At 35.0% G+C, this 21,850-nt stretch overlaps 2 protein-coding genes across 3 annotated transcripts in view; one reads left to right on the forward strand and one right to left on the reverse strand.

The window, feature by feature from the left end:
• Nucleotides 1-21,850, forward strand: part of CENPP (centromere protein P) — a 133,194-nt gene that overhangs the window by 4,887 nt on the left and 106,457 nt on the right. For both annotated transcript variants that reach the window (XM_082059973.1, XM_082059972.1), the window contains 2 exons: nucleotides 326-414; nucleotides 5,548-5,644. In XM_082059973.1, the coding sequence (XP_081916099.1) occupies nucleotides 326-414; nucleotides 5,548-5,644 (186 nt within the window). The remainder of the gene's footprint in view (nucleotides 1-325; nucleotides 415-5,547; nucleotides 5,645-21,850) is intronic.
• Nucleotides 8,300-20,199, reverse strand: OGN (osteoglycin). Its single transcript, XM_082059971.1, has 7 exons — nucleotides 20,039-20,199; nucleotides 19,166-19,418; nucleotides 14,805-14,889; nucleotides 12,973-13,131; nucleotides 12,156-12,358; nucleotides 11,490-11,585; nucleotides 8,300-11,006 (listed from the first exon to the last, which is right to left on the reverse strand). The coding sequence occupies exons 2-7, from the start codon at nucleotides 19,331-19,333 to the stop codon at nucleotides 10,836-10,838; spliced, it is 882 nt and encodes a 293-aa protein (XP_081916097.1). The 5' UTR covers nucleotides 19,334-19,418; nucleotides 20,039-20,199; the 3' UTR covers nucleotides 8,300-10,835.

The following is a 21,850-nucleotide window of genomic DNA, read 5'->3' on the forward strand; positions in this document are numbered from 1 at the left end:
TCTATTTTTGGTGTTACATACCCAAGTCAGGAAGTGACATGAAAGGAGGTAGATGAACTTCTTATTTAGAAGTCTTCTTTTTTACCTGTTCTTGATGTTAACTAGTTCAGGAAGTGTTCCAAAAGCCTTGTATGGATAATACTGATACTGCTGAAATGAAAGAAAATGTCCACATGTATAAGCTGTAGTTTAAAAAATGCCATTTTAAGGATTATAGTACTTCGCAGCATTTGTATATATTTGTCTGTTTTACATGCAAATAGATACATTTTTCTCCTCACTTGAGAAATTTCTAAAACATTATATTGTTACTTCTCCAATCTAGACCAAAGAGAGCGTGTCTACTGTTATTACTGATCTCAGCATTATAATGGAATCTGGAGAAGATTCAGATGTGAGCAAGTTTGTGTCAAGGTAAGGTGGACTTTTTTAAAGGCAAGTTGTTGTAGGGTATATCTGATACTAAATACAATATTGAGTTTTCATGTAAGTTGCTGGCAGTCTGTTTCTTTGTTGGGTAAATGTACTGTTAGCCCAGCCTAAACACTTCGGATCCCTTTTCTGTATCCTTCTGGAGAGAAGATGAAATGGCATGCATTTTTTGAGGCCTGAAAGGAGCATTATGAATTCACGTTAAACAGAAACAGGTTTTGGATTATTATGAATTTTAGCTGTTAGAAATTGGTTCAGAGAAAGATATAACAAGGTAATCTCAGCAAATACATTTTAATTTCTGTAATCAATGCATTAATTCAGATGTGTATGTGAGTTGCAGGTGTGTAGTGCGGGTGAGTAATGGTTAAAGTGCATATCCAGAACCCCTTTCCAGTACTTGCTCGTTTCTAATTCTCTGCTCACCATTCCATTGCTCTTCTATACATCAGGATTTTTTTTTTACTGTTATTTTAAAACCAGAAGAATATAATTTAAAAACCTGGAACCGTGTATTCGTGCAATGGCTTAAGAAAACGTACATACTAAAATTTAAGCACATGACTGAATGCTACTTTTTCATTATTTTTTGGAGAATGTCAACTTCTTGTGACACACAAGATGAATAATGATCAAATTATTTGTCTGCAGTATTCCTCTGTGAAATCCTCTAGCAAACTATTCTGAGAACAAATCTATTATTTGTTAATTATTATTGGGTAGTTGACTTAATCCTGTTCTTTAAGGGATGTCTTTTGGTTTATGTTTTATATTTTATCTTATTTTTTACACTTGGGGAAGGAAAGGGAAGGCAAACATACAGGTGAAAAAAGCCCTATTGAGTTACATTAGGCTTCATGAGTCTGTACTGAAAGATGAATTTTTTTGTTTTGAGGCTTTGGAATTTCCATACAAATCTACTAAAGTTAGTGATATAACAGAGAACAGTACTTGACTGCTCTCAAGCAGCAGGATTTAGAAGATGAAATTACCATCTTTCTTTAATGAGTATGTTCTAACTGCAGAAGTGTCTTGGAACTAAATAGTCATACTGGAAAGGAATGCACTGAAGTAGTGGCAGACTTTATTTCATCCTGGCTTAAGCACTGCTGTCTTGTTGCTGTTTCTTCACTACCCTGGTCTTTTTCCACATTACGCCAGTATTCATAAGCAAACGTAAGTTTTCATGAATGATGCGAGTTAAGACTTTGCTGTCAATAAAGTGAGCAGTTCTTTCTCTGTAGCCTCTATTTGCACGTACCATCTGTTGCCCTTGTGCCAGTGTATATGCTCTTGAAGCCACATGGCAAATAGGATCAATGTTGTCATTTGGTTGAAAAAGTAAGTGGAGGTGCACCCAAACTTGCCCCCCTGCAGCCCCTTCAAATTTGATTTTTTTCTGTTTGACTTGTCTTGCAATGTCACAGTGTTTGTTGCTGATCTGAGACAGTAAATATTTGGCCAAAGTGAGGCTGATATTTACAGTGTCCTTTTTTTGACAGCAACCCACTGTTAGATTGACTTAATCTGATTGTGATCTCCTTTTATGGCTTATTTTCTCAATCCCCTTGTTAAGCTAGTTCTCACTTTGTACTTTAAATCCTGATTCCCTCTTTTTGTGCCTTAGAATCTTGATTCCTGCCTCTTCCTTTCCCTCCATTCTTGACCAGCTAAATCTGGTCTCCCTCTGTGTTATTTGTTCCTTTCAGCCTCCCTACTGGTTTCTGTCTCCTTCTTTTGCCTCCTTGGCCCATTCATGCCAAATCCATTGTCTAACTCTGTTTTCTCTACTGGCCTGGATTTTTATTCTCCTCAGCTTTCTAATTTTTTTTGGCTTCACTTTGTCATAATGCATGACAGAAAAGGGTCTTTAAGAGAACCAGGGTTAAAAACCTGGCATTCAATGGTAATTCCCAAGCACATCCTGCTTTGGAAGAAAACAGAGAAATGTTAGAACGCTAGAGAAACATGTTTTTAAAAGCAGCAAAATTCAACAGTCTGTTTTCAACCAGGTACTTCTGCAATATATAATACCTGTTTTTAAAAGATGGACCATTCCTTAAATATGTTGTGACAATAAAAAAGTATGCAAATGGAATCACAGTATTTTGTATTCTATTTTGTGATATTATTTGAGTCCCCTTTACATCAGTTATCACTCACATTTTACTCTTTTAGTCTTGAGGACCACAATATCTATGAAAAATCTTGTTGTCAGTCTCTTTTGGGGGTTAGTTAACTATTGCATGGATTACTTTAGCCAAATAGGAGGTTTTAGACAGTTTGGAAACTGCTGCTACTTTTTATTAATTAGTTGGATTTTGTAAGTCAGAGTGAAGAATTTAGGAAATGTCTGCATTGTATTAGACACTGCATGGGTGAGGTATCTTGGAAGCATGAACTCTTCCCACAGCTCTAGGAGTTATTCTTTGGTTTTATATGCTAATGCAAGAAGTCTTGCATACTGCAGTGGGTTAAAATATTTTTATTCTCTTAAAATAATGAAAGGTCTGTATTAAAGGAACCTTAAATACTTTTACAACAGTTAAATTCCTTATATACTTTTGTGTTTTGTTGATATTATTTTGTAAAAGTGAAGTGGTGTTTGGATGAAGGGCATGTGATTTTAACCTGATATTTTCTGCCTGAATATGCTTTTTGCTGGTTTTGGATGACTTCTCTGTTACATGGATATTGGCTTTGGAGACAGGTGTTTTCTATTCCAAGTGGATATTTTTTTTTTTAATCTGGTGACATTTTGTAATGCTAAATTCTTTCCAAAAAAAAAAAAAAAAAAAAAAAAGGCTTATTAACACGTACTTTCTTAGTACCTTTTTATTTTATACCAAGTCATCTTGGTATTTTACTGTTTATTGTAGTTGGCTTCAGCATTAGGAATTAGGCTAACTTAGGCTAATTAGGAATTATTTTTTATGGGTAGTTTAAGTGCTATGAGACACTTAACTGAAATGGTGCTCTTACGCAGTTTGTTTCTTCCTTGCCAATACAAAAAAGCATGTATGTTATGTATATCTGTTCATGCCAACATAGATTTTTTTTTTTTTCCACCCTGCCTTTCTAAACAATGAATCCAGTTTTCTATCTTAAATTTAGCCAACACTCTATCTGTACATGGGAGAAGTATGTACTCAGATATAGTTGATAGACTAAGTTCTGCATTTGAAACTGGTTCTTTAAACATGTTAGCCAAAACTATCTCTTTCCGCTTGGTGATCTAGCCTCAAAAATTTTCATCTGCTCTGTCTCCTGAAGATGTATCTGAGAGGGAAAAAATAAAAACAAACTAAAGACATAATGCTAAAACAACGTCACAAGGTTTGTGATAGTCTTTTTAATGACTTAAAAATGGATTCTCAAGAAAACTGCCAAGTTTTTAGAAAAGAATTTTAAGTATGTGGTTTTGTAACGAAGTTTTTTCTTGCCCTCTTCCATGTATGTAGATTTAAAAAGCATGTTACAGTATGTGCAGAACCGTGTTCACTAGACAGTGAGATATGGGCAGTCAAAAAGTCTCAATCTTTACTATAGTATGTGTAGATTTTTATATGTACATTTATGAGTTGTGGTTAAAAAGCTTTCCAGAACACAGAGCTAGTCAGCTATTGTAGATCAGTGTCTACTTCCTGACAGGGACTTAATTTTGCCTGTGCTGCCAGCATATTTTTTCATCTTGGCCTGATTCATTGGCAGCTGTGACTGCTGTGGTAACTTCCTTTAATGATGCTGTTCTTTCCAGGCTAGGATAAAACTTGCTTGGCTTTTCTTTTATATTTTCAGTATCTGAATGAACTTAATGTATTTTTTCCAGTTTATGTTTGTGTAACGTTTTAAGGGCTGCTGTTGCTGTATATCAGAGCTGGATCTGAGGCAGAGTTGTCCCTTGAATGACCAAAGTGACTTGGTAATACGCTGTCGCAACCATTCTGTTAATAACCTCAAGTTTCTGCTCTCAACTGTTCCAAAAATCCAATAAGAATAGCTAATGTTGAACTGAAAGGATGTTAAAAGTCCAATTTACATGTAGAATTTAGATCCTCTGTAACCTTTTGTAAATCAGGTATCTTCCTTCCTCAGTCAGGTTTTGTAAACTTGTAAAGTCCTGTGTTAGTAATTGACATAAATATTTGTATTTTCAAAGCAGTGCTTTCCAGATGTATTTGGGCAATGGCTAATAGTCTGTTTCATTTGACTGTGGTTTCATATCAATAATGACATGAAGCTGTTCACCCTTATGAGTAAAGAATCATGTTGCCTCAGATATTCTGACACGTAGCTTTTGTGGAATTTTGCTTTCTTTGCATTCTTATCCTGTTTCTTTAGTAAAAACTATACACCTTTTGTGAGTGCTTTTTCATCCTCCCACTGACAACTGTCGATGGACGGTCAGTTATTTGTCCATTTCTGTCATCTCATATTGTCTTCTTTCCTTTCTCTATCCTGATCCTTACATTACTAGAAATTTGAAGAATAAATATTTTTCTGTTGTGGTTTTCTTAAAAAGAAACCCCTCCAAGACAAACTCTTCTCCCCCCTGCCAAATCAGCTCCTCACCTGTTTTCTCTCATCTGTCTTTAATACAATTATCCCTCATAACAGTGACTGGCCTATTTCCTACTTTACTTAGAGCTGAGAAGCTGTGTATTTAACAGTTGCTGTCACTGTGTTGTCAACAATAAAGACGTTACGGTCTGTTCAGTTCCTGATTTCTACAAACTCTCTACTTCTCTGATGGTATCTAACTTAAGTGCATAGATCTCTCAATTCAAATGATTCTAATCCAGATGGTTCTAAGGCAGGTTTTTGCATGTTACTGATTTCCAGTACCTTGGTTTCCATTCTTCTATTGTTGTCCGTCTTGGCTGCCTCAGGTGACTGTAATGTTGTATTTCCACTAAATAGTTGGAAACACTAGTTTATAAATGAATTCTTCATTTTTTTCAATATCCACACTAGAGATGTTTCTTCTGTTGTGATAATTATTTTTCAAATTCGAACAGTACTAATTCTTTAAGGAAAAAGTGCAAATTCTAGGCTATAGAATTAGTATGTCTGACTAGTACTGTTGGGGTGAAACAGTTTATTATTCTTTTACAGGACTGAAGAGCATGGAAGTCTTTTAACATTTTTCAGAAGCCTTTCATCTTATGCTGAGTGGTATGAACATCGTAGATGCACCTTCATGCATTTCAAGGTAGTGTCTCTCAAGCCTTTCTATATCAGTACTATGTTTAGTTCTATAAGTAGTTCATTAAGACAGAGCAATGGAGGTGAAATTAGCACTCTTTAGTGGAGTATGGAAATCTTAATTTTTGTGTGTTGTGGAGAAGAGAATATTAGCTGAAGAATCTTGTGTTGTGCTCAAGGGACAATGCCCTTGCTTGGTATTTATCTTGATTTTTACCATACTTGTTGCTGTTTTCCTCAGACGGAGGGGAAAATAAGAGTATCTGTGCCTTTCTGTGGGAGAGTAAGACAGTTTTGCATTGGTACTACGTTTCATTTCAAAGAGAAAAAAGCCAAAAGAAGAAATTAAGAGACAATAACATTTGTAGTGTTTGGCATTTAAACGTTAGTTCCGGAAGACTGGATCTGTTTCTTGAAAATGTGGCAGAATTTGTTTAGACAACAGCACTTTCAGTACCGAAGTGTTTTACTTGAATGGGAAGTAAACTGTTCCTCACTCTTCACTGGAACATAGTATTTGAACTTAGTTTTAGATTACCATTATTTGGCTTGTTTGCTCTGTCTTTTCACTGGTTTTAAGGTAAACGGCTAATCCATGGAGCAAAATACTGATGTCTAACAGACAGAACTTCTTATATGATGCTTACTGTTAGAGGAGGGTGTTTAGCTGCTTAATTGTGCATGTGTGGTTTTAGTTCAGTTTTATTTAGCTCAAGTGTTTACTGTGATTAAACTCAGCACCATCTTTACTTTTCAGCTATAGTATGAATGGGGAACTACTTTGTCTCCTGTTTTTTGAATCTTTTGGGCCTTTGAGTTCTGTGCTAGATTAATCGATTTCAATTATCAAGTCAACCAGATTAAAGAAAAAAAGTACTAAATTCTGGTAATGTTAAAAAAGAATAATCCTGTCCTCAGCTGAGTAATAAACTGATGATGTCTAGTCCTGCTGGTTGTTGTATAAGGTCTCTTCTTTAATCTCTATATAGGGAAGGTAGAGCACCAAGGGCTTTGTGGCGTGGTGTGTGTTTTGTTTTTTGTTTTCCCAATTTCACTTGCTGCTTTCTGATCCTTAGATCAGCCTCATGACAGTTGCTGTGGTTTCTGGGACAGCAATTCAGTGAACTGTTGTAAATATTTCTCATTTTAAAATTCAGTACAAAAATGAAAAAAATGGAAAGGATAGGTCTGGAGATTATTTGTAAATTGCTGTATGTATCTTAAGCAGTTTTTAGAAGTGTTTGTTCACAGGTTGAGTGTAAACAATGAAGGGCTATGTTCATGGCCAAAAGGGGTGTGAAGATATAGTCACTTAAGACATATGTTACAAGTTTGTCAATATGACAAATATTCTTTCTAAAGGTCTTTTACTTTCCATGGACAAAGATGCTGTTGAGAAAGGCAAACCAATCTGGGAAAATATTTATCAAGTGTAATTAACTATGTGCTTATGAAGAGTTTTTTAGACCTTTTTTTCTGCTAGCATTTGTAATTATTTCTTTTAGAAATAGAAGACTTCCTGAGGTAAGAGAATTAATAAAAGGGTTCGAAGATCAAATCTGACAAGTCAAATAACCAGATTGCTAGCTTAATATTCTGTAGTAATTTGAGTGAAATTGACTAGACTTATCCTCTTAACATATACATAAAAACAATTGAAGAGTCTTATCCTATTAATATTCACACTCGGACAACATTAAAAAATGCGTCTGTAGTCTTTGTATTTTTTTTTTTTCATACCTGCTTGCTAAACTCCAAGTATATAGGCAGGTAACTGTGCACAATATTGGAGAGAAGATGATTTGAGGTGGGATTTGGGGTTTCTAGCTTTTCTGTTATTTTGTTATTTAGAAGAAAATTACCCAGGCTGTTAAGTAGAAATAGATTATGCTTCTAATAGCTTTTTCACAGTATAGTGTAAAAACAGGAAAAGTAAATTACTTTTTTTTTTAGTTTTGGTACTTGAGAGGGAAGGAATAATGTAGAAGTGATTGAATACTTCAAATAATAATGTGTTTAAGCAACAATTGAAAGTTTCAAGCCAAGCTGGACATCACTGTATTTCTAAAAAGCTGACTGTCACAACTAGCAGTTTTGTTGTGAGAGGTCTTCCCAGTTAACAAGAGTAATGGTTGGATGGATAACTTGAATTAATTGGAAAAGCAATTTAAAATATACATTGATTTGACTATAAGCAGCTTTCCTAGAAAGTGGGGGGCAGATTTAGGTTGGTGTGAGTAGAGCAGGGTTCAGTGTTAAGCATTTTGTGCTCTGCATTATATACTCCCTGACATTGTGCGTAAGCAATTGTGCCTTTTTTTACTGAAACGAGTTAGTCTACAATGTACAAGCATCACACAAACAATAAGGAATTGAGCATAGTGTTACTACCTGATGCTGCTGCTCCTCTCTTCTACTGAAAAAAATTTACAGGGTAGTGCTTTAGATAGATTTTGAAGGGGGGGTGAGTGAAATGTGCCACAAGTCTTTTGTATGGCATTACTTGTATGGCAGGTCTTACTGTATTGCCACAATAAATACTATGTCTGCAAAATGGGTTTGCATCTGCAAATAACTTTCTGATTAAGACACACCCTTAGTCTGCAAGAAGGCTGAACAACGGAAACATGTTGGCATTGCTGGAAGAGCAGATTGTTGAATCTGATATTGATAGACAAGGAAAAAAATTCAAGTTTTATTGGAAATACAGAACAGAAATAGTGATAGGAAAAAACAGAATGGTGTACATTCAGCTTGATGTTAGTACTGGTCACACAAATAAAAGGCAAAAAAATCCCACATACTGAAGCTGTTTTCACTTAATGTTTTGATGAGTTAACTTTCTGTGAATGGGGAAAGTAAATTAAAACATCTGATAATTTATTGCCTGCATGAAGTGTTCAGAAGGTACCAGTTCTCTACTTTGGTTTGCTCACAAAATATTTAGAGCATTAATTAGCATTACTGTCAATTTTTAGTACTTTAAAAAAATATATACAACATTTTAATGTAAAATTAATAAAGTGGTAGTGGCTAGGTCTTAGAATGTTTACATGTGCATATATTACATGAATGTACATATATTTGTGTTTACACATGCAACTATTTTCACAGGAAGAGTTTTGGTGATATTTACCAATACTATCCTGACTGGAAAGAGCTTTATTTAGTAATAATGATTTGTGCTGGGAACAAGGTCAGAGGCCAGTGCTTATGTAACATATTTGTAGCTGTGTTTTCTCCATCTTAGGCATTTATCAAAAGAGGAATGAGAGAATTGTTTGCTTCTATTTTATTCTAGTATAAATTTGGCTCTAAGTTGGAATGTATTTTTACACGCTTCAGGGTTATTTTTTACCTTTTGCTAAAAACCTGGAAATATCAAAGTTGTATTACTTACATGGGAAAATTAAAACCGAGTATTGTTCTCACAGCTGGGCTTGGTTTTGTTCTCAGTTTTATTAAGACAATGGAATTTCTTGTTATACTAAATAACTTAAAATAGAAAATATTGGGGATTGTTGTGTCTTTCCTGGTTAATGGGTTCAAGGCAAAAATATTTTTGTCCTACATTTCATAATTACATCACCTTTCCAGAAAGATGGGCCCACAGTTGATCCTTGACATAGTTACTTTAAAAGTGACTGGAAGTCTCTTAGGTCTCAACACCCCAGGTGGCAGAGCATCAGTATGTTCAGAACTAAGTGCGCAATTAATTCCCATAGTACAAGCACTAACAAATCAAGGCTTAGCTAAATAAGATAAATAAAAATAATATAAAATATCCTGTAAAATCAGTATTCTAGATGTAGTGATACATCATCATGCATTTTATGTTTAACTATTTCTACAAATTAGAAATCTATACTAGCTTCAAAATTAGTACAAAGTTCATCTGGTAATAGTAAATAGCACACTTTTGGCATTCATTTGTCTGAAAGTTTACAACTGTGGTAGGTATTTGGGGAGAGAAACTGAAAATGAATGTCAGAAATGTATAGCTGTGTAAGTAAAAACATTGTGTCCTGTATCAATTATGTCTCATTTTAGGCCAACTGACTGCACACATTGATTTGTGTTTCTAATACACTGCATGGTTTAAAGTAGTTGAGTGAAATGATGCTTGAAGTTAACACTATTTTAAGATTAATGATAGAATCAACTTTTCTTTATAATTTAAAGATGTCATTTGATTTTCCCTAATGAGCGAAAGTATTGTTGTACAGGGGTAATTCTCTTTATTTGCACTGGCATCTAGCTGAAATCTTACTTATTTACAGGTAAAAACATTAATTCAGCTATGCTATGATTTATATTGTCACATTTCCTTGTCAAGAAAAAGCAATTGAACAAGGCTCAGTCTACATTATCAGTTAATAACAAAGACACTTGGAGTCACACTATGCTGTACTTTGATCATCGTATTAAAATGGGTAGCTGGTGTGGCAAAAATGACTCTTGCGAGTACAGTTGAGTAAAATTTATGTATTTCAATTAAAAATACCTCGTGTAAAAATACATATATAATATATACACACACACACACACTCTTGGATAGTAGGAGGAGTTTTAACAGATTTTTGAAAAGTTCCACTTGCTGTGTTGCTTGGTACAATGAGCCTAAATAGGAATTACTCTCATTTTCCACAAACCAAGTTTTTAAGGAATCTTTAATGAAGTTAAGTTTTGAGAAGTTCTGTTTCTGAATATAACATTCTTTTGTATGCAGCTTCGTCCAATACATTTCAGATTTAAAAAGTGGGATTGGAATTAAGATGTACTTTTCCTCTGTAGCTTGCTCAAGGAATGTTTTGCATTTATCTGAGATTAGTATGTAGTGATCGTTCTGAGTACTGGTGAAGAATGCCAACAAGCAGTTACTTGTGTGATTTTACCTACACATAAAGAATATGTGGTGGAATAAAAGTCGAGAAGATGTGTGTGTATATATATAATTTTACATTGTCATTAAGAGAAAAGATTCTGAAAGCGGGGATGACATTTAACTCCTAAATAAAGTGGCTGTTTTGAAACAGTTATTTCAGAGAAGAACCATGTTTCAACATAGTAAAAGGTTCTGCGTATGCAGGGAAAAGGGGATTAGTGAGGGAGAGGATATAAACATGTAAACAGAGGAAAAAGAATGAGCTTTTGTTACCATGTTTAAGTTTTGGCATGTATAATTACGTAAGCAGTGGCTAGTAGTATGTTCCTACAGGCAGTGTTCTCAAGCAGGAAAAAGCATTCACGTGCTTTGCCAAGAGGATTGGGTTGCCTTCCATCCTTATCTCATCCATTTGTGTGCGGATGTAACGTGTGTTATTGGATTTGCAGAATGTGTCATCGGTGATTGTAGTAATATTGTTGTACTGCAAAACAAAACAATTTTAATCAATAAATATACATATATACACACCCAATATGCTGAAGAATTTTTAAACTTAGTTTTATTCCTCTTGCCCTCCCATTTTATTGTCATTGGGATTGATTTGTGTATACTTTAGATACATAGGAATCAAGTCTCTTCAAAGCAGTCAATGAGCTGATAAGCCATTTGAGGTTGTTATTGATGTTTGGAATGTATTGCTGATAATAGACTATTGCTTATTTTTCCCATTTCCTATCCTCTATGTACAGAAACTAATGAGGGTGATCAGCTAACAACCAACTTCTGAGTTTCTGTATGATTGTGGCCGTGCAGATTGGAGATAAATTGTTTTATTTGGAGAAGCATTATACAACTGTAGCACAACTGCAGCGTGAACTGTTTTAAAAGATGGTGAGTTTAGTTTGTAGTATGTAACTAATGAGGCTCTTCATAATAGAATGTTAAGGAAATATTTAAAAAATACCTGAAGGTGAAGAATACGCAGACTTTCTGGTAAGTTAAGAGGAACAGATTCCAGCGCGTTATGTCCTAAGTAGAGGTAGGCCAAATTTGTCAGTTTCTAATAGAAAGAAAGAGAGATTATTAATGCTGATATCACTGGAGGTTAAGTAATTTGTGCCTATTACAAGACATCAGTGTTTTCTTCCAGTCACATAGAGAGTGTGTAAAGCTATCCAACACAAAACATACTTTTGCTGTGAATATTGAATTCTGTTGTATCAAGAAGCTCAGAACAAGCCTGTGTATTGGAAATGTCAGTGCCAGATTATTGGTTATAAAACCTGAGACCACTAGAAAGCTATATCCTTCTTTGTTAGTACTTATGTGGTCCTCACTATTGTATTTGAGTCATCAATTTTTGAAGTGAGTTTTTCATTGCATGTAAGAGAGAAAGGAAGTAGGTAAAATACTTCATAGAAAATTTTTTTTGTATGGACAACAGGAGAGCGTGAGTGCGCAAAGGACTATTATTCCCTAGTGCCTTAAAAACAGAACAAGAGGTGGAAAGCTTCTTCATCGTTGTTTCTTAGATTACAAAAATACAGAAAACTTCATTCGCTGGTATACTGGATAATCTAGTTACTAATTTAATTTACTTTGGTTACCTGAATTATTGTCTTTTACTTACCTTGAAAGCATTTGCTTTGATTCCCCTGCTCTTGATTCTGTTTTGGTTTGCATTGAATGTTGTTAGTTTGGGAGGCAGAACAGGAAGTTTCAGAAGTCGATTTTCAGCAAGAGAAAGTTCTTCCAATAACAGAAGCTTTGAAAAGGCTCCATCTTCTATTTCTTCTATCCTATTTCCACTAAAATCAATTCTTCTCAAGGTAGCTTTGAACAAAAGAGATGGAAATCTAAGTATTGAATTTATAATTACATAGTGCGTGAAGCTTCTGTAGTGGTATATGTTAAAAGTTACTGTCTGCACCATCCTAATTGTGATCTAAAAAAGGAAATACTATTGAAATATGTATAAAATCCACATTTTAATTTCGTCATGGTCTGAAATAAAAAAAAAAAGGGAGGTACTCCTTCCTTTTTTTTTTTTGCCTCTCCTAGAGAAAACATTATTTCAGATATGAATAGAATTTGTCATTTTGTAGAGTGAGATAGCTGAGAGAGATTTCCCTGGGTCATTTGAAGGAAAAATAATACCTGGTTATTTAAGACTGGCTGGGGTGCAGAGTTAAATTTTATTTTTAGTGATCTGCTCTTTCTCAGATTGTATGGGAATATTAAGATGGATACATGAGGCAAAATGGGTTTCCATGTTGCCTGCATAGTTCCTGTCATAATAGAAGCCTTGAATTAAATGAGTAATAAACATAATGAAATCTAGCAAAGTATAAATTAGATCTTATTTTGGTAATCTTGGCATACTATTATGGGACAACAGCTTCAAATATACAATCAGGTAAACAAATTAAAATTTGAGCATTACTTACGAATGTCAGCAAAGTCTGAGACTGCTATCCTTTTTATTTTGTTAAATCGTGCATAGAGATACGCTGTTTCCTTTGGCAGTGGGGGTACAGCTTCGATATCTATTTCTTCGCAGTACACTGATCCGCTTAAACACACGCAGAGCAGACAAGTGGGTAAATCTGGAAGCAAATTATTTTGAGTAGACAGAAATTATTCAACTACCTTAAGCTTAAATATTCAAAACAGAAATATAAGAAATAACAGAAATATAAGCTTAAATATTCAAATCAGTCGATCTTAGTTCAGTTTCATTGTTTAATTGGCTTAGGCTCTTGTGAATACGACAACTGCATCTCTGTGATCATGTTAAATATTGTCTTTAGAACCGTTCTTTTAAGAAGAGAAATCCATGCAGGAGAAACACCTGTCAGTGCACACCTTTGGTACTGTAATTGGATTGGAGCATTTCTGGCTGGGTCATGTATACTCTGTGTTACTCCAAGCTACTATTTTGTCTAATCCTTTTTATAAAACTCTAGCAATTATGTTTATATAATTACTTTAGGCATTCTGTTCCTGTGTTTTTACTGAGGTTTTTTATAGCTGTTATATTTTTAATGCAGCTTAAACCCGTGATGGCTTGTCACATATAACAAATATGGCTTTCAATCCAGTTTCATTGCCACTGCTATCCGATCTGTTTTCTATATTGTAAGATTTTTTTATTAGCTTCCAAATTGCTCTGTCTGTCATGCAGACAGTGCTGTCATACTGTAGGTAGTTTGTTATCACTATGGAGCAAAATAGTATCTTCCACAACCAGTGAAGAGTTATAGAAGTAGCCAGTTAATACTGGGAAGCCAACCCAGTATGTATAATAGAGTACTGTAGAGAATGGAATTGAGATGTTGAGCTTTAGCTTTGTGAATATTACTGTTCGTTAGACTTCAGAGTTCTGCCCTGTTTGCCTTTTTTGATTTAGTGTCTTGTTTGTCATATGATAGAGTAGGAAATGGAAAATGGTTGTGAAACAATGTTGTCATTATTTAAAAGGCAACAGTTTTTATGCTTGTCTATGACTAGAAGCTCTGGTGCTCTTACAGATTTTTTTTCTGCTTCTCATGGGGGCTTGTTGACAGAGGCTATTTGGTGATGACTAACCTGAATTAAAACTTTGGAGATTGACACTCCAGTGGCTTGCTGAATCATCTGTTATTTTTTGAAGCTTAGGTCACAGATACACCCCAAATATGTGTCTTTTTTTTTATTTCTTTTTTTTTTTAAAGCTCTGGCAGACAGAAACATTGCTTCTTTCACATTTAGACAGCATTGTGACTCATTAGAAGAAATCTGGATATACACCTCAGAGCCTGTAGGAAACTTAGGCTAGTGAAGAATGTTCCTCATGTATTTTGACTGTTGACCTGATAATCAGGTGTAAACTGTGAGTACTGCCAGTTCTTCAAATAAATCTATTGAAATAATTTAAGCACATCATATTTCATCGTGACTTGGTTAAACTGTGGAACTTACTGGGGTGTGTATTTTGTTTTTCTTGGTTGTATTGCCTAACTTGCTTGGGTACATGTCTACAGCAAATATGACTGGATGAGTCTGTAGAGTTTCTTATAAGCTGTGCTTTGTGTATTTGGAGTTTTCCTGAGGATTCTTTAAATTTTTTCATCTTGCTCCATCAGAAGTTAGAAGACTTTTCATAGGAGAAAGGAAAGATATTAATAAATGAAAATATTAGTTCTATATCCCTTATTATAATTTGTATATTAAATTTTCATATTAAAATATGTTATTTAGAAGACCTTAAAAGTTAGTGTATTCAGATAAATTAACTTACTTGTATCCTTTGTTGGTGCTACATTGCGTTCGCTGTCATCCCCTTGCAGTCTTAGGGAAGTGTCAAGAGAAACATTTGTTCCCTCCTTTGTGTGAGAGCAATGTTATTTTAACAAAACAAACAGCAAACAAAAAAGCACAGAGTATTACAAGGATCTGAAGTAGCACATTTTTCAAAATGAGCCTCCTACAACATACTTCCTTATGACATGTAATTTTTAAGATCATGTTTCTCATCCAGCATATCAGAGTAGATATATTATCCCTTTTGTACATGAGCTTTTCACTTTGAAAGGCAAGAAGGGAAGATGGTGCTACTAGTGTTCCTTAGAAAGGTGAAGTTCTTTAAGAAAGAACAGTAAATACAAAATAAAAATAGAGAGAAAAAGATAGACTATGTGGTGGGGAAGGAATATCTAAGTGATGGGTGTCTCCAAAAACTTGGAGTTGTGAATACAGAAGATTTTGCATATCATAACAAATGTGATAGGATTCTTGAGAATGTAAGGGTTTTTTTTGTTTGTTTTACTTAAATAATCTCAGTAAAACAATATTTCCTTGTGTTTAAAGTTATTTGGAATTCCCTGTTGAGACAGTCATTGTATCTTTTCCACTGCAGGACAACTTAGTTTATAAATATTTTCCTTCTGGGTATTGGCTGCAATTTAGCAATTCATTGGCATTAACTGCACTTAAGTCTGTTTCAAGACCTGGGCTGCCAACAGAAAGGGCCTTTTGTGACGCAGGGAATGGTAGTCAGGTTTTCATTGAATACCATAGGAATTTTAAATAATTGCATACTATTTCTAGAACTGTAGTATGTAAACAATGGGTTATGCTATGATTTGCATGTATGAAAGTTAATGGGATTTTTAGGTTGACAGTGGCAATTGTGCTTGGCCAGCATAATTCATTTTCTGTTTTGATGGGGAATAGTTGTAGGACAGAGTAAGACAATATGCTTTTGGGTCTTTGTGACTATTAAAAACACATGGGGAAGAGTACATTATCGGGTGGGGAAGATGTTTTTCTTTCAGCAGGCTTAAGAATCAGGCCATGGCAAGAGTACAGACCCCTGGTGAAGAGTGCTGCTTACGCACTGCAAGTGCTCATGATTTCTTTTTTTTTTAAATCTAATTCAATCCTTCCCTACCACCCACCAGTCATGTAGCACACAGACAGTTCATCTACTAGGGCAATGTGAAAATAACATTATCTGTCAAGTTACTTTTGATACGAACTTTTTTTATTTAGCATTTGGTTGCTTCTGTATATTTTACTGTGGGAAATTCTTGTATTCTGCAAAATAAAACCCTCAAGCTTGACAGAAAGCCTGAGAAACAAATATCTTGGCCAGCCTCTGTCATTTTGACCCTTTTTTAGCCTGTGAATCATCCATCCCTTGGCTGTTCCCTGCATCTGTCTAGCCAGCCTATGGCTTTTTTGCTTCTTGTTTTTGTTTAACATTAGGGTTAGGTTAGTTTGTTCTAGTAGGACCTTTATACCTGAGTTAGAATGCTGGTGACAGTTTAGCAGTTGTTGCATGAAACTTCTGTGTAGGGAAAGAGCTTTTTGCAGTGTTTGGTGGAGAGAAGCTGGGGGTATGAGCTGAAGAGCTGGACTCAAAAAAGCAGCAAATCTTATAGAAGGTTTCTGCAAAAATGTTTAGCTTGCATCCATATGTTGACGAGGCGTGTGAAGATGTGGCCCTTGATTGAGGTATCCGTGCCAGTAGAGACTTCAGTATAGATGGACTTATAATAGAACAACTGCTCTTCTGTTGTAGTTTGGCTCATAAGGGACATTTTTAATATGCTTGTATGAAAAACTTGTTTGCTGACATAGTACATGTGTACCAGGTGTAGATTTCTAGTACAGTATCCTTCTGGAGGTGTGATCTAGGACAGAGTATGCATGTGAGTTCTTTGCAGAATTTTAATTTATGCAAGTGGGAAATGTCAACAAAAAAATAAAACTGATTGCTTGCAGAATACTGTTAAAGCCACAGGATTAAACAACAGATCCCACTTCCCTCTCCCCCCTCAAACAAAAGACCAACCTACTAAACAAAAAAATGTACCGTAAACAGTATTTCCTGGTCAGCTATAAAAATTCCTAGCAGTGCAGAAGATTGTTTGGATTATGAACACAGAAAGTTAATTACTTGCATATGGAGGGAATGCACTGAAGGAATATTAGCCTACTTACATAATTAAATTCCACCTGCACCTTGCACTTTACTCCACAGACATGAGTTACCCATACAAAACCACATTAACATTAATCTTTATAGCACACAAAGGTCCATAAAGCTGATAATTTATATTAAATGGAATTAATTAGTCCATGTATGAGACAGTGTCTATTGGATGATTCTGTTGTGGAAACTAAGATTTCAGGTTTTTAAGCTTCTCTTATTTTTATTTAGGACTGGGGTGGCTGTGCTTTCAAATAATAATAATTGTAATACATTTTGCTTGTCTGACTTTTTCATTAGTAGAAGACTAAAGTTCACTTCATGTTGTTGATTGCTAACACAAATATTTCTTCTGTTTTCACTATAAATCTTTTTTTCTGACTATGTGTTCAAGCACACAGGAGTTAATTTTGTCATGTGAGAGAGATTTCTGACTGGGCATGTTTGAGGAAACTGTTGGCATGTATTTCAATTACAGTTAACACTTCATATTCTGGGAGCTAGCATGTGTGCAACAAAAGAATAGAAAAATTGTTTGCACATCCCATGCTTTAACTTGGGAATACTGGAACTTGTATATATGTATTGGTTGCACATAAGGAACTAATTTATTATTTTGCAATGAAAATATGTCATTGGAGAGCTGACCTGATGGAAATAATGACTGATTGCATTCCTAGAATTATCCTAAGCAGAACTGTTGGCCTGCAGAAGACCTTTAGTTTACGGCTCTGCCAGCGCACACTTTGATTAGTCTGTGGCACATTTGTTGGCACCTTTTCCTTCTAGGTATTGTCCTTGTTATTTTTACTGAAACAGTAGTGTATTCTTATTAGAACAATTTTAGTAATGAATGGAATCTGATGCTGTGCCCAACTAGTTAATGTTTTTAGTATTAACAAACAAACAAAAAAACCCCAGACAAAAAACTAAAAACCCCACCTTAGCTGTGAATGGATAGCCACCTAATAGTTAAGGGTAATTTAAATAGTATTCTTTTCATTGGTTTATTAAACTTATTACTTCACCACTGTGGCAGGTGTCAGATTTAAAAATAACTTAGATGCTTTTTAATATAAATATATAGCTGCTATTTTTGGTCCATCAGTGGAAAGCTATAATTTAAGTAGAATTGGGAAAATATATAAAAGGTATACGGAAGTGATTTTTCTATAAGTGCTGCAATTTTTTACTTATTATATTTTTGTCTTTTTTTTTGTTTCTTGTTTATCAGACTAAGTTACTGTAACAAGCATGGCTAATATTAATGAAAACTTCCTTGAATTTATTAATACTTGGTTGCTACCGCTTTGTTTGGATATGTGGTATTTTCCTTGGCAGCTAGTCTTGGGGCAGTCATTGTTAGTTTTTCTTCCTGATCAATGTTGTATCTGGTTCTCTAGATGTGTAACATTTAGGTCCTGCCAGAGGCAGTCTGAACAGAGGTCCCTGTCAGCTGAGGCTCTTGCACTTCATTTAACTCTCATCTGGTTTTGTGTCCCCTGCTTAAGTGTTTAAATTAACAGGCACGTATGTGGAGCACACAGCTCAGAGTTCAGAACTGACCATTTGGGGGTGCTGGTGAGTGCCGTCAGGCATAATCTTTATTGCTACCTTTAGGACGCTCAAAGTGTTAATAACGTAGGTGACTACTACAAGACTGGATGTTCCGTAGTGGTTCAGGGCTGCTAAACTCTGGAGCTGCAAAAAACCCAAACACCCACCCCTGAAAACCAGGGCAAAAAGCTTGATAGTTTGGGAAGTCAAAAGAGAAACTGTGGTTTATGCTGGCAGGTTATGTCCAATTGAAAGTACTGTTTCAAGTTTTATTTTGATATATATATAAAAAAAACCCTAAATAAAATCACCCTCTCTGTTTTTAAGGAAATTTACTTTGTTAATACAGTGTTACTCAAATATGCTAATATATCCCATTCTTGAAACTTAGTACGCATTCTTCTTTGTAAAATCTTGTCTTTTGTGGGTTTCTCAAACTGTAGCAAGGGTAGTATTTTTGTGGTTTTAATTTGAGTGTCTTTCCCTGCGTCTGAAACCATTGTATGTTTTTCTGTTATTATAAGAGTTTTCCATAACACTCACATGCATGTAACGCCTTATTCAATGCTTAGCAGTTAAAAATATTAAAAACATAAATATTGAAATACCTTTCTTATATCCTCGGATTGCATTTCATAATCTTGCTGGATCAGGCTTCCCATGGCAACATCTGTATCATGTTCATAAAACCGGAGTGATTCTTGCTGTATAGGTGGTGCTGACTTCATCAAGGGTACAAACACAAACAACAGAAAAGTAGCTTGCAAAGTCTTCATTCTTGCACGGAACAGTGCAGCTGGCTTTCACTGAGCTGGTGAAGGTCTGCTCGTGTGTTGGCTATGGAGAATACTTTCTTTGGGACTGGAAATGAAAATGCAATCCGTCAAAACAATATTTAAAGCCTAGAGGACTAGTTGGCAGGGATTTCTAACGCATAAGGAACATGGAACAACTTTTAACTCTTGATATCCTTTAATTAGACTGTAGCATCATAAAAACTGTTCTTAACATGAAAAGAAACTAGGAAATAATAAACAACATTTCCCAAATAATAAGGAAAATATTATCTTAACTGCATTACTTGTTTCCCAGTGTGTTATTTTTGTTAATAGCAGAGGATTTTGTAAAGCATTTTGTGAAACATTTGGTATGTTTGTAGCTGAACTAATTAAAACTAGAGAAGCTCAAATGCATTTTTCTTGGTTGTCAAAATAATGTTTTTTCAAATCTAAATGCTCTATAACAATCTCTCATTTTCTTTGTCAAGAGAAGATAACACCACCTGAATATTTTACAGGTTGTACACTTTTCAGACAGGGGGAGGAGGCTACAAACATAATCTTTAAAACATTTTAAATACACATGCCATACTTTTTAGAATAAGTCTTAACATAGCTTTTTTTTTCATGTTTGCTGTAATTAACCATTTTATTTAAGCTTTAGGTTGATATGCCTTTAGGAAAAAAAAAAAGTCCACCTACCGTTTTAGGAGATTCAAAGTTCTTCTGTGATTGTCATAAAACCAGATATCCTTATTTATATGTTAACCTGAAGTGGATTGATAAAAGGGTAAAGTTATGAATTGTTGAAATGAATGCTCATTCGAAGTTTGACAGTCTTAAATGTGCTTTCCATGGGGTAGAAACTGCTTTGCCAGCATTCTGTCCCTAGGGTGAGAGGTAATATCCTGGAGCAGGGGGGTTGTACTTTGACTAACGTTTGTGAATGTTCAGTCTGTCTGGCTCATCCTGCTTTAGATACTACTTGTTAAAACAGTAGCTTTCTGCTTTGTGATCATTTACTCTTCATAATTGCTAAGGCTTTTTCTGTAAATCAAATAATAATTGTGCAAACTAGAGGTCTATAATAAGGCATATGTTATCCATTTTGTTTAATGGTTTAGCTGAGAGACAAAGCAGCTGCTTTCTGACTGAGATGGAGGTAGAGCCAAAACATACGTATACCATATTAGTCACAGTTTATGAGTAATAAAATGTTTCATTACAAGTTGTATATGTTTAGGGAAGTTTCACCTAAGTATGAAATGGAAACTTTTCAGTCTGAAGAGTTCTTTTTCAGAATTGTGTGTGTATGTGTTGAGATTTTTCAGACAAGTAATTAATGTCTAAATGCTTCATTAAATTGTGAAACCAATTTTTCAATAAAGTTCTGTGTTGGTTCTATAGATAACTTAGTAAACACTGTCCAGGTGTAGAATTTCCATCTGAACTACAAGGAGCAGTTTTCTGGATATCTGATGCATTTCTTCCTCCCCCATCCTTTTCCTTATTATGTATTTTTGGCAGTCAGCACAAATGGGAGCCAGATGACCAACTTGAAAGTTTACAAAGTAGCTTTTTTGAGTATTTAAAAAGTATGTGGCAATAAAATCTATTGGGAATATAGTCAGACTTACATTTCTCTTTCATTTTCATTACCTGTTTGGTTGTTTTCTTGCAAGTGCTGCCTTGTTTAAAAAACAGATGTCTGTAGTAAATCTGCAAACTGGAGAGTGGCTACAGCCATTTGCTCTCCAGCTTTTTTCCAGTTTATAATCAGTACCACTTTCTGAACTCACTAGGATTAAAAAAAAAAGTTTTTAATTTAACTCGTATGCAAATTAAGCAATGCCATAGTCTAGACTTGGAGCTTGCTCTAGGATAATGATTTTGCTGTAAATATATAGCTGAAATGTCTCAGTCGTGAAAGCTGGACTCTGAATTGTTGGTTGCTGTTCTGTTGGAACAATAGGAACACCAACAATTTTGAAGTGGCACGGTTGGTAAGGCGATTTCTGCTGTAGGACGTAGGAACTTTCAGTTGGAAATTCTGTATTAGATAGAAAAAAGTGGATTTGCTGAGGAAGGGACAAAAAAGTTGCAGTGTCAATACCATCTTAACCATCCCTCAAGGTTCCGTGCACGTTTCAAAAGTAAGGACAGCAGCTCTGCTTTGTACATGCACCCACCACCCCCCAGCTGAGATTTCGTCTGTCTCTGAGGCATCCAAGTTTCTCCAGTGTTTGGATATAATCAAAAGATAAAAGCTTGAAGGAATAAGTATTAAGTATTGAAGCAGAAGGCATGATATAAAGTATCAGCACAAGGAAGGGGATGGCACAAATAGCTGCAAATAAACAAGAATAGCATTGCTTCTTTCAGCAACAGTGCTGCTTTATTCTTGTTGAAGTAACTTGAAAGAACCACAATATCTGAATCATCGGAGATGAAAAACGTGGTCCATGTGCATTGGCAATCGTGAAGGCAGCAGGAAGTATTCACAGCAGAGGGTTA

The sequence above is a fragment of the Streptopelia decaocto genome, assembly GCF_964273445.1.
Source record: "Streptopelia decaocto genome assembly, chromosome: 8".
Classification (NCBI taxonomy): Eukaryota; Metazoa; Chordata; class Aves; order Columbiformes; family Columbidae; genus Streptopelia; species Streptopelia decaocto.

Coding starts and splice junctions, on each gene's coding strand:
- OGN (XM_082059971.1), bottom strand. CDS start 19,333: ATGAAGACTTTGCAAGCTACTTTTCTGTTGTTTGTGTTTGTACCCTTG. Junction 13,132..14,804: donor AGCACCAACAAAGGATACAA/GTAAGTTAATTT, acceptor ATTTGCTTCCAG/ATTTACCCACTTGTCTGCTC. Junction 11,007..11,489: donor TGCGTATTCTTCACCTTCAG/GTATTTTTTAAA, acceptor TTTGTTTTGCAG/TACAACAATATTACTACAAT.